The 12,176-nt window shown below is 63.4% G+C and overlaps 2 protein-coding genes across 2 annotated transcripts; one reads left to right on the forward strand and one right to left on the reverse strand.

Annotated features, from left to right (window-relative positions):
* Positions 1–429: 429 nt before the first annotated feature.
* LOC126637775 (C-type lectin domain family 18 member A-like) lies at positions 430–5,512 on the reverse strand. The gene is made up of 12 exons (XM_050311242.1): positions 5,162–5,512; positions 4,386–4,477; positions 3,565–3,789; positions 3,394–3,491; positions 2,764–2,885; positions 2,573–2,680; positions 2,133–2,225; positions 1,887–1,993; positions 1,618–1,747; positions 1,453–1,549; positions 1,275–1,366; positions 430–1,127 (listed from the first exon to the last, which is right to left on the reverse strand). The coding sequence occupies exons 1-12, from the start codon at positions 5,319–5,321 to the stop codon at positions 1,090–1,092; spliced, it is 1,362 nt and encodes a 453-aa protein (XP_050167199.1). The 5' UTR covers positions 5,322–5,512; the 3' UTR covers positions 430–1,089.
* Positions 5,513–7,188: 1,676 nt separating this feature from the next.
* On the forward strand, positions 7,189–10,591 carry LOC126637845 (fibulin-7-like). The gene is made up of 8 exons (XM_050311344.1): positions 7,189–7,257; positions 7,708–7,864; positions 8,032–8,202; positions 8,372–8,497; positions 8,651–8,773; positions 8,867–9,004; positions 9,088–9,226; positions 9,903–10,591. The coding sequence occupies exons 1-8, from the start codon at positions 7,189–7,191 to the stop codon at positions 10,261–10,263; spliced, it is 1,284 nt and encodes a 427-aa protein (XP_050167301.1). The 3' UTR covers positions 10,264–10,591.
* Positions 10,592–12,176: the final 1,585 nt, after the last annotated feature.

The raw sequence follows: 12,176 nt of genomic DNA on the forward strand, positions 1-12,176 counted from the left end.
CCGGATCCTGCCCTCCTGGTGGCCGGCTCGGTTGCTGTCCGGGTTTGCCCGGCTCGCCCGGAGCCCCGAGCCCAGCCTGGCTGGCAGAGATGTGGATCGTGCCTTCCCGCCACCGAGCTGGGGACACAACCGACTGGCACGCAGCGTCCTGGCTGGGGACGTCTTAATTCCCAGCCCAGCCCAGCGCTGGAGAGGGCTGGTCGGACAGGAGGAGGGTAGAGGCAGGTCCCCTCCAAAAGCACCCACTGACACCCACCAGCGCTGGAGTCACAGGTTGTCATCCAGCACATGGGGAGCCCTGACTTGGGGCTGTCCTAGGGCTGGAAGAATCAGCTCTTGGCTAATGCCACCTCCCCAAAACACCCCCAGGTGCTGGACACAAGAGTTCAGCCAGAGGCAGAGCTGGTCCTGGCTTCACCAACCCCAGAACCTGCTCCAAGGATGGAGCTGGAGGTACCACCTAGGACAGGCAGGATGTGGGATGTGGTTAGGGAGAGTCTGGTGGGCGTGGGAGAGCAAAAGAAGACAAGCTGCTCTTCCCAAGGGGGAGAGGGTCTTTATTAACCGCTGGGCAGATCGTGCTGGTGAAGAACTGGGTGATGATGAAGGGTCAGGTGATCGTGAGGAACCCACCAGGCTGGGAGGTTCCCGCACAGGTTGGGACAATGGACAGAGCTGAGCCTGGTCCTCACCCTCAGCTGTGCCGAGATCTGCACCTCCCAGGAGCCCCTCTTGTCCCCTTGTCACTGCGAGACCACAGTCCAGACACAGCCCAGCTGCCAATTTCAGAGGAGGATGCTGCTGTACCTGTTGCAGGGGCATCTCCTGCCCAGGGGGTGTCGCAGGGTGATGGTGACAGAGGAAGGTGAGGGGCAGAAGAAGAAGCTGTTTTGGGTGTGCTGACACAGAGCACATCCCTTCTCACCAGGTCCCAGTGCCGTGGGGCCCCTCAATCCCCCATCCCCTGTGCAGGTAAGCCCTGGGGGGATCCTTCTGAGCCACGGTCCGGGCTTGGCACAGCATCAGGGTCTTCCTGAGCGGCGGGCTCGGCACAGCAGCCAGCGCTGGCCCGTTCCCAGGGCTGCTGGCTCAGGGGTCCCGCTGCCACAAGGCGATGTGTTCCCGGGCTATGATGGAATGGGGACAGTCAGTGCCCCCCACGCCAGGAAACACCCAGAGGTCTGGGCAGGGCTGGCAACAAGGGACAGACCCAGCAGAGCTGGAGGCTTGGCAGCCCTGGGGATGCACGGGAGGGCTCCCAGGCGCTCACTCACCGAACTGGCAGATGTAGCGGTTCCGGGTCTTGCAGCGCTGGTCATTCCAGTTGAAGGCGGCCGACGCCTGCATCTCCACGCAGTTCCCAAACCTGTGTCCCAGCGGGAGGGTGGTGAAGGCGGCCAGCACAGCGGCACAGCGGTGACACCACGCTCAGTGTCCTCCACATCCACTTACCCCTGGTTGTCCGGCTGCCCAAAGGCGAAGCTGGTGAAAGAGGACGGCTCGCCCACGTCCCAGCGGAAGGAAGCCTTGGATGTCTTGTAGGTGAGACCTGGGGGAGTGGGAGGTGGGTTGGCACGTCTGGTGGCCCCCTGGCACCCTGCCACCACTGTCACTCACCAATCCAGAAGTTCCCAGTCTCAAAATCGGTGTCTGTCACCCTGTTACCCATCTCCAAGCGGCTGAGGTAGAAAGCCAGGATATCCTGGACCTTCTGGTTTCTGATCTGGGCCAGCATCGCCCCTTTCTCCTGCAGGGAAGGGAGTGAGTCTGCCCCAAACGTGTGGCCCAGCCCTGTGCCAGGCAGAGGAGAGATGCCCAGGAAGGCTGCGAGCATGGGTGGCACTTTTCAGCTGCACAGGGACACCTGGATTATCCCAGGAGCTCACCTGGCACTTAATTTTGGCTCCATAGTAGGTGTCGGCCTCGGGGGACACCATGAAGCAGTCGCTGTCTATCCGCACGTCACAAGCGTGGAAAGGGAACTGGATCTTCACTGGGGGCACAGGTGGGAGCAGGTGGGTCCCTGTGCCAGCCAAGCTGGGCCCACAGAGGACCCTCCAGCCCCCTCCAGGGGTCCCTGCCCATGGATTCCTGCTGCCACCCCGCAGCAGCGCAGGAGGGCACAGACTCACCGCCGCACTCGGCTCCGCCGTAGCCTGGGTCGCAGAGGCAGGAGCACTCCTCCTTCCTGAACCTTCCGTGGAGGCACTGCCCGCTGCACCTCACTGTGGGCACGGCACTGGATTAGCTGGGGGGGGCTCAGCAGCCCCTGCCCGCCCCACGCTGCGCCCCAGGCACTGGCCATGCTGCCCACGCTGCACCAGCCCTGTGTGCACGCACCTACACGTGCACTGAGCTGTGCTGGTGCCCCTGGTGCTGCACTGCTGTTGTGGGCACAGGGGCACTGAGCAGGCTGTCAGTGCTGCACATCCAAGCATGCCCTGCACCAGCCCTGTACCTGCACCCACTGCACCCACCGCACCCACCCTGCACACCCGTGCCCTGCACCCACAGCAGCCACGCACGTGTCCCAAGAAGGGAGGAGAGGCAGGGCTGTGTGGTGCCCTCTCACCTTGGCAGTACCTTCCTGTGTAGCCAGGGGGACAGGAGCACTGGCAGCTGCTCATGTCGAGGTGTCCGCTGTTCCTGCAGCTCATGCGACAGGGGTTCCTGGGCACCTCTGGGCACAGCAGGTGGGGGCGTCAGGGATGGCAGTGGCATTGCTGGGGCCACCCAGGGACCGGAGGGACCGCAGGGACTCACCACAGAGCCCGCCGCCGTGATCCCAGGACTTGAAGCAGCCAGAGAGGCCAGCAGTGCAGAGGGAGCACCAGGGGCCCTGCTTGTAGGGCAGGATGGGCATCCCGGCCACCTCCCAGTTGCCCCTGGCCCCACAGGCAGCTGGAGGAGGATGCTCCGCCCACGCGGGCAAGCCACGCCCCTTTCTGGGCAAAGCCCCGCCCACTTCCAGTGCACAGCACCGCCTACATTTCACAGCCCCGCCCACTTCTGCAAAAATAGTCCCGCCCACCACACTCGGCCCCACCAACTTTAACACACAGCCCTGTCCATGGCGCCAAACCCTTGGCCACTCACCAAAACCAGCACCGCCCACATTTCCCACCTCGCCCACTTCAGTGCACAGCCCCACCCACACCATCCTGCCCCGCCCACTCCCATCACCCAGCCCCGCCCACCAGCAGGTCACAGCTCCGCCCCCACCCCTCCCCGTGCATCCCCATAGGTCAATCCACACGGACACACCCAGCAGAGACCCCGCCCCCATGCCACACCCACTTACCCCAGGCCCCACCCCCATGCCCCATAGCCCTGCCTCTCCCAGCATGTCCTCCCCCCATCCCCTCCCCTCTTCCTCCCCCCCTCAGCCCTTACCCCGGGTTGTAGGCGCAGGCGAAGGCCTCGCTGGGGCCGTGGGGGCCGTGGCAGCGGTGCCGGCCGCAGCCCAGCCGCCCCGCCGTGGCCCACACCAGCTGTGGGAGGACACGTGTCACCCCGTGCCCCGGACCCCCAGGGCCCCCAGTGCCACCCCCGCCCCGTGCCCACCTGGGTGTAATGGTGGCAGGTGGCGTTGCTGGCGCAGCGCCCCGTCCCGTAGTCGTAGCGCCGTCCCTCGCTGAACCAGCGCTCCAGCACGGCCACGAAGCCCCCCGTGCCCGCCGGCAGCAGGGCCTCGTTCCAGCCCAGCTGTGGGGCTGCTGGGGGAGCAGGGCCCTCCAGGCAGCTGGCTGCCCGTGCCCCAGCCAGCTGCCCCAGCTCTTCGCTCCACTCCTGCGGGGATGGGCGTAAGCACCCAGGGAACAGCCCGGGGGCGATTTGGGGGCTGACAAGAGGGTCAGTCCAGGGGATGACCGAGGGATGTAATGGGGGATGCTGCAAGGGACCCCTAGGGACCAGCCCTACCCTTAGTGTGCTCAGGTGTGGAGTGGTTGGGGGACACCAAGGGCCATCATGGGGAATGGGAGACCCCACAGAAGGAAGACCCCTGGGGACCAGCTCTGTCCTTGGTCTGCACAGGTATGAGGTGATTGGGGGATATCCAGGGCCATCACAGGGCATGAGGGACTCCACAGAGGATCCCATACTGGCCTTGGTATGTGAAGGTGTGCTGTGATCAGGGGACATCAGAAGGACAAGGCAGACCCCAAAAAAGACCTCAAGGGACCAGCCCTGTCTTTGGCCTGCCCTCGATCTGTCAGTGCTCATGACACGTCCTTCCCTGGGGGCCCCACACCAGCTCTTCTGCCTCGTTAGCTTGTTAACAAACCGCTGTGTAGCACCCACGGGCTACCCCCTTCCCTGGGCATGGAGAGGCAGGTGGGTGTGACATCGAAGGTGGGGGACATGGGACCTGCCAGGGGTCTCACCAGCTTCTGCATGTTGGCAGCGGGGGGCTGCACTTTGCTCCTCAGCTTGTTGTGCAGCGAGAGCACCAGGAAGGTCTCCTTCATGCTGAGAGCTGGGGGGACAGCAGGGGATAGGGATGGGGCCAAGGGGGCCAGGGGGTGCAAGTGCCTTCCCCGTATCCCTGGCTGTGGTCGGACGCTTCGGGAAGCCGTGGGAACTCTCCCTGAAGGGTCCGACCGCAGCCGGGGATACGGGGAAGGCACCCAGGTCTCCATGGAGACTTGAGGGGAGAGAAGAAAGCGCTTTTGGGCTGGGAGCACAAAAGGGGCAAGGGGCCGAGGGGGGGGGAGGGGGGTGGCCAGCCCGCTGAGCCCCTGTCTCGCACGGGTGGGCTGAGACTGCCAGGAATGCACCCGTTCTCCGCCCCCTTCCCCCCCCAGCTCTGTCCTGCCAGCACCCAGACCCTTCTGGCCTCGACCCATCACTAGCCCCCATCACCAGCTGCAGGCCCCCCCCAGCCCCATTCCATCACCAGCTCCACCCCATCACCAGCCCCAGACTAGCCCAAGGTCCAGTAGACCCAGAGTTCTCCAATCCCTTCCCATCACCAGTTCCATCCCATCGTTAGCCCCAGAGCCCCCCCCAGCTCCATCCCGTCACCATCTCCATCCCATCACCAACTCCATGCCTCCGTCCCAGCCCCCCACCAAGATCCTCGTTGCCATCCCTGGATGCCCATCACCCACCCACCCCCCTGCCCGCCTGGTCCGTCCCTCTGTGCTCAGGGTGCACTCACCCCCTAAACCAGCTGCCTCCCAGCCCTGCTGCCGGAGGAGCAGCCCCTCTTCCCAGTTACCTCCCGGAGCCAGCGGGGACAACTTCTCTGGAGCATCCGACCTCGTCTCACCCACCCTCCACACCAGGAGGTTGCAAACCAGCACGACCAAGAGCTCCATGTCGCTCCTGGGATGGTGGGGGGACTGGAGGCTCCGGAGGGAGGGCTGTGGAGAGCCGAGCCACCCCTCAGCAGCCCAGGCTTTGGGGCGAGCTCGGCCGCTCGCTCCTGCGCGCTCCTGTGTGTGTGTGTGCGTTTGTGTGTGTGTCTGGTCGCAGGATTTGATCCTATTCAGGACTCCAGACAGGCACCGCTGGGCAGCGCGAACAAAAGCTTGACGGGTGAGTAATAGCTCTGTCAAAACAGTTGCTCGCTGGAGCGAATGTGGCAGACAAGTCCCGGGGCCCTGGGCTGCAGCCCCGCCGGGATGTCCCGCAGCGGGGTCAGCCCCCTGTGCTCTGCCCCAGCCCCTCCGCCGGGCCGGGGTCGGGGTGTGGAGGCAGCAGGAGATGGGGTTGCAAGCAGAACCCACTTGGGGACCCTGGGAGGCTGGATACCAAGGGGCTGGGGCAGTAAGGGGGCCCCTGCTGCCAGCCTTCCTCCTGCCCCATGAATTAAACATGCCGGGGAGGTAACACACACCGCTGCAGGCAGGAAGCCAAATACCCGCCCCGGAGAGCTGGGCAGCGCCGTTACGGGGTGGGAGGATGTGAGGGCTGGGGGGCCGGTGGTGGGAGAGGTGCCGGGCTCGGGATGTCTCGGCAGGCACTCGGGGTCGGGCAGCAAGGCCAGAGCCCGGGCTGCTCAGGGGCTCAGCAGCACCCTGAAGGCTTTGCCCCAGTGCAGAGCTCCCAGCAGCCATGCCAGGTGCCCCACTGGCACAGGGCAGAGGTGTGGGCTTCAGACATCCCTGCTGGGGCCTGTGCATGTGGCTGTGCCCCCTTCCTCTGGGCTGTCACAGGCAGGAGGGACCAGGAGCATCCTACCTGCCAGCTGTCAGGTCTGAGCTGGGTGTCAGCATAAACCCAGCTCTAAATGCTTCAGTTCCCTCACCCTGAGCCTAACCCTGGCCTTGAACCCTGGCCTAGTGCTGATGCCAACCCCAACTCTCATCCAAACCTTACTCCTAATATGGAGCTTAACCCTCAGAACTGATCCTAACCCTAACCCTAACCCTAAGAAAAAAACTGACCTTAGTCCTAACCATGAGTTTAATGCTAACCCAAACATTAAACTCCAAACCTGACCCTAATCCTAACCCCAACCTAACCCCAATGCTAATCCTAATTCTAAACCTAATCCTGACTCTAACCATAACTCTAATCCTAACCTCATCCCTAGCCCTAATGCTGACTCTAACATTAACCCTGACCTGAGTGTTAATGCTGACTGTAACACCAACCTGCATCCCAGCTCCAGGCTGCATCAGATCCCTGGGGTTCCCCTCTAAACTCCAGCCATGGCTGAGCTCACCCCAGCAAAGCTGTGCTGAGTCCAGTGAGCCCCTGGGCTGCCCTTCCCCACAGCCCCAGCCCCTCCAGAGAGCTGATTCCCAGCACAGACCCCCAAAGCCATCTTTTCCCACAGCAGACTTTCCCAGCTTAGCAAACACACGGGATTAGCCTCCTCCTGCATCCCTGTGTGCTGGGAAGCCCCAGAGCCGGGGCTGGCCGTGGGGCGAGCCCGGCACCGCCGGTACCGCCGTGAGTGCCGTGACAGCCACCGCCTGGCCCCGGCATCTGCTGGCCCCGGGACATGAAAGGCCCCAAAGCCTCTGATGTGCAGAGAGGGAAAGGAACGGAAGGGAAGGGAAGGGAGAGGCTGGAGCCAGTGCCAAGGGGAAAATTTCCTACAGCTCGGCCTCGGCCAGGAGAAAAACCAACAAACACACAGGCACACACTGTGGATAAATCCCAGTGAGCACAGGAGCACAGCTGGGAGTAGAACCGGACCATCAGCGTCTTGTCCCTGCAGTCATCCCTGGCGTGATGCTCCTCATCCCACTGCCAGCCTGGCTGGCCCTGGGCATCCTGCAGCTGCCCCTCGGCAGCACCCAGGTAAGGACTCTCATGCCTCCCTCCCTCCGGCCCCATAGCAGACCCCGCACTGTGGGCTGCTCAGCACCCACCTCTCACAGCCCAGCACCCCGTCACCAGCCTGGCATGGTGGGTACAGCACAGCCACGGCACCCCTGGGGCTGCCCAGGGCTGGGGGGGGTGATCATAGGACTTTTCCACTGCAGCAGCGAGATGATGTTAAATCCACTTGGGGCATCCAAGCTGCTCCTCAGCATCCAAGTGCCTGGGCAGGGCTGGGTGGGGAGGGCTGAGGCTGGAGCAGACACGGAGCCAGGGGCAGACCCCAACTGGAAGGGGAAGGGGCCCTGCCCAAAGCAGGCCATTCAAACCAACTCCAAAGATGCTGCCTGCTTGGACGGGTCCCCCTGGGCTGTGGCAGGGTGGCAGAGGAGCCTGGCGGGTGACAGGGCTGTCCACGTGTCGCCCCAGGAGTGCCTGAGCCAGCAGCAGGCGCTCAGCGCGGTGCGGCAGATGCAGAAGGTGCTGGCGGCGCAGGAGGCCGCCCACCTGCGGGGCACGCGTGGGCTCCGCAACCAGCTGTCCATCCTCCAGAGCCGCCTCCAGAGACAGCCCAGCACACGCAACGGTAACCCCGGCCGGGCACCACCACGGGTGACGTCCCCACGGGGCCGGCTCCGACCCCTGGGGCCCCACAGACAGCCTGGGCAAGGCACCCCCAGCTCCTTGCCGGGTTGGGGTCGGCTCCAGCCTGGGGATGTCCGTCCTCACCCGTGTCTGTCTGTCTGTCCGCAGACACCTGTCCGCAGCTGGCGGTGCCCCTGAACGGGCGGATGCTGGGCCGGAGCGCGCGGGTGGGCCACGACGTTCACTTCGTCTGCAACGGCGGCTTCCGGCTGGTGGGCTCGGAGACGCGCAGCTGCCGGCACAACCGCACGTGGAGCGGCACCCAGCCCTCCTGCAGAAGTGAAGTGGAGCGGGGTTGGGGTGCCCTGGGCTCAGCCCAGCCCGTGGGCTCCTCCCTCACCCTGAGACACGGGGTTCCATCGCTCTGCCCAGAGGCTGCAGCCATGGGCACGGGAATGAAGTGAGGATGTGCTACTCCGGCTGGTGCTCACGAGCTGCTTCTCCCTAGGTATTGACGACTGCTCCAGCAACCCGTGTGCCAACAGCGGGACCTGCGTGGATGGCGACCAGAGCTACACCTGCCTCTGCCCCCCAGGCTGGTCAGGCCCCACCTGCCAGAGCCCCATCTACTCCTGTAGGTGTCCGGGTTTGGACCGCGGAGGACGGGGATGCTCATGAGGACAGCACGTGATGCTGCGCTCATCTCCTCCCTCCCTGGCAGCCCCCCAGGGACTTCAGCCCTCTCCCCACACCCCACCCAGCATGTGACACCCGCTGTCCCCCACAGACTGGGTGACACTGAGCAACGCCTCCTTCAGCCGCCAGCCCCGCTGTGCCGAGGGCCGCTCGGGCTCCCGGCGCTGCAGCTGCGACACCGGCTTCCAGCTGAGAGCTGGTGGCGTGTGCCAAGGTAAAAGAGGGCTGAAGATGGCAGGGAGAGGCGGGAAAACCAAGGCTTGGTGGCAAAGGGCCCCCTGGCCATTGCCCACTTTGCCTCCCCCAGATGTGGATGAGTGCCAGCTCTACCAGTCCAGCCCCCAGACCCGGATTTGCCTCCACGACTGCCTCAACCTCCCTGGCTCCTACCGCTGCCTCTGCCCCCCCGGGTACCTCCTCCACGCCGACCGCAACGCCTGCGAGGGTGAGAGTGGCAGGGCAGGGAGCAGCCCGTGGGAAGAGGGGTGCGGTGGGGACAGCCCCACTCACCCCGTGTCACCACCGCAGATGTGAATGAGTGCACTGGGAAACAGCACAACTGCACCCAGGGCGACCTCTGCATCAACACCTTCGGGGGCCACCGCTGCGTGCGCCCCAAGTGCCCCCCGCCTCGCCACAACACCAGCTACGTCAAGACCTCCGCCTTGTGAGTACCGTACTGCGGGTGGCTCAGGCTGTGTTGTGCCCTCTCCGAGGGTGGTGGGTCCTGCTGTGCCCTGGGGACTGTAGTGTGTCACCCAGGGGCAGCGGGGCAAGTGCCAGCCAGCACTGGCAGCAAATTGCCACTTGGGGTGCCCGGGTATGCTTGGCATGCTCCTGGATGGTCTTGGGATGCTGGTGGCTGGGGGTGCAGGTGGGAACACCCCAATATATGGTGGCTTTACGCAGAATCCTGCCTCCCCCAGAGCCCCATACTGTGGGCAAAGTCACTATTTCCCCTCTGCTGTGCATCCATGTGTTGCCATCAGCTGCCTTCCAGCAGTGGCCATCCCACTCTTGAGACTAAACCGCTTTGTGGCTGAGCAAAAGCACCCAAGCAGAGGAGCATCCCTGATCCTGACATCTCCCCTTCGGGAGGCACATCTGGCTCCATCCCTGGCCTCCAGCTGTGATTGGGCTACCCACAGCCCCAGCCTTAGAGCCTCACCCAGAGCTGTGTTCCTGCAAGGAACTCAGATGTGACTGCCTTGGGTTGCTCTGCCACAGGACCAACAGTGGGGCTGGAGATGCTGCCTGTGGCGCGGGCTGGGCTTGTTGAGGGCAGCTCCCCGAGCGAGCCAAACCACGGCGCTGAGCGGTGGCACCCCCTTCTCTCCCGGCAGCCAGTGCGAGAGGAACCCCTGCCCCATGGAGAGCCGGGCCTGCCTCCTGGCTGCCACCTCCATCTCCTTCCACTACCTGCCGCTCCAGGCCAACCGCACCGTGCCCCGGGTCCTCTTCAAGATGTCCACCACCCGCTTCGTGGGCGACAGCCTGCGCTTCGCCATCACGGGCGGCCGGGGCCAGGCCGTCTTCTCCGTGCGCCGCTCCGACCGGCAGACGGGAGAGCTGCTGCTCACCAGCCCCGTGGCGGGGCCAGCCACGCTGGAGGTGGAGCTGGAGATGAGCGAGTTCTCCCGCAAAGTCCTCCTGGGCAAGCACATCTTCAAGGTCACGGTCTTTGTGTCCCCGTATGTGTTTTGATCCCCTTTTGGGGGGGCCAAGCCGGGGTCTCTCCTGGGGAGCGATGGAGCGGGTGCAGCTCGGTGGTCCCAGTGTTTGTCCCATTGGAGACATCCCCATCCCATAATGCTTGCTCATGGCTGGCAGGGCAAAGCCACCACAGCAAAAAATGGTGTCCCTGTAGGAAAAACCCCACGGGCAACGGCGGGGGGACCAGCCTGGGTGTGCCTGTCTCTGCCAGCCCCCCTCCTCTCTGCCTGCAGAGCACCCAGAGGGGAAAGACAGAGCGAGCCAACAGCACTTGGCATGCAGGTCCAGCTTCTTGTATCTTGTAATCTCTAATAAAAGAAAAGTGGCTGTAGAAAGGGTGTCCTCCTTGCTCTGTGCCCCCTGCTCCTGGGGCAAGGCTCCTGGGGACGCTGCTGTGCTCACAGCAGGGTCCTCTTGCAGAGCTTGGGGGGCCAGTAGAGCTGCCAAGCCCACCCAGGGTCATGCAGTGTCCATGTCCCTTGCAGCACCACTGTTGCTGAGGGCCATGCTGATGAGCCCCCCAGCACAGGACTGGGAGATGGGCTAAACACAGAATCACGGAATGGTTTGAGTTGGAAGGGATCATCTCCTTCCAACACCGCTGCCATGGGCAGGGACACCTTCCAACAAGCTGCCCTGCACATCCTGTGCAGCCAAAGCTGTCCTCAGCCCCTTTGGCAGCGCCTGGACCACGCTCTGGCGAGCAGGGGATGGTGATGGGGGCCACGCTTCCTTGTGTCCAGGAGGCTTCCCTCTGCTAGAGCTCTGACAAGAGCCAGCCACGCGGCTGATCAAAGCTCCGCAGCTCGCCGAGCACTCGAGCTGTTCCCCTGCACCCAGCTCGAGGAGGGTGGGCTGAGAGAACAAGAGAGGTGCAGCCCCCCACTCTCCTCGGGCACCCCCCGCACGGCCGGACCCCTGCGCAGGGAGAGCCGCCGGCAGCTGGAGGTTGAAAAGGTGACGAGGGCCTTTGGGGACAGCGAGGGAAGGACACGCAGCCTCCGGGACACCCTGGAGCCTTCTCAGGTGAGAGCCCGGCCAGCACAAAGCAGCCGCTGTGCGCAGACGGCAGGCGGCTCATAAAGAGCTCCTTGTGCGCCCGACAGCGGCTCCCGGGGCTCCGCGAGGCTGCCTCGCTGGAGGACAGGAGGGAAAAGCCTCCCCAGGGTCACCAAAATCCACATCTGGCCCGCGCCGACTGCGGAGAGAGGCTGGGATGCAAAGCAGGGAATTACAGGGGTAAATATTTATCCCCGCGCACGAGGTGTCCCGGCCAAACTGGGCACCACGAGCGGGGTTTGGGGCCGGTTTCTTTTACCCTTCGAACCTTCAGGGACAGCACGACTTGATTAATAGTTTGCACCCACCTTACTGATTGCTAATGAGAGTAAAACTTTGCAAAACTCACTCCCTGAAAGGAGGCTGTAGCCGGGTTGGGGGCAGCCTCTTCTCACAGGTAACGTCTGGCAGGATGAGACAAAGCAGCCTCAAGTTGTGCCTGGAGAGGTTTAGATTGGATATTAGAGAAAATTTCTGCACAGAAAGGGTGGTCAGGCACTGGGACTTTCTGCCCAGGGCGGTGGTGGAATCAACATTCCTGGAAGTGTTCAAAAGGTGTGTGGATGTTTCACCTGGTATAGTGGTGAACATAGTGGTGCAGGGTTAACAACTGGGCAATGATCTTAGAGAGCTTTTCCAACCTTAATAATTGCATGGTTCTCGATACTTATTTATTGATTCAGTGAAGTGGTCACAGCACCAAACATGACAGAGTTCAGAAAGCATTTGGACAACACATGGTGTGATTCTTGGGGTTGTCCTGTGCAGGGCCAGGAGTCAGACTCGATGATCTTTGTGGATTCCTTCCAACTCAGGATATCCTGCGATTCCATGATCCAGGCATC

The sequence above is a fragment of the Myiozetetes cayanensis genome, unplaced genomic scaffold (assembly GCF_022539395.1).
Source record: "Myiozetetes cayanensis isolate MyiCay16 unplaced genomic scaffold, myiCay2020 scf16, whole genome shotgun sequence".
Taxonomy (NCBI): domain Eukaryota; kingdom Metazoa; phylum Chordata; class Aves; order Passeriformes; family Tyrannidae; genus Myiozetetes; species Myiozetetes cayanensis.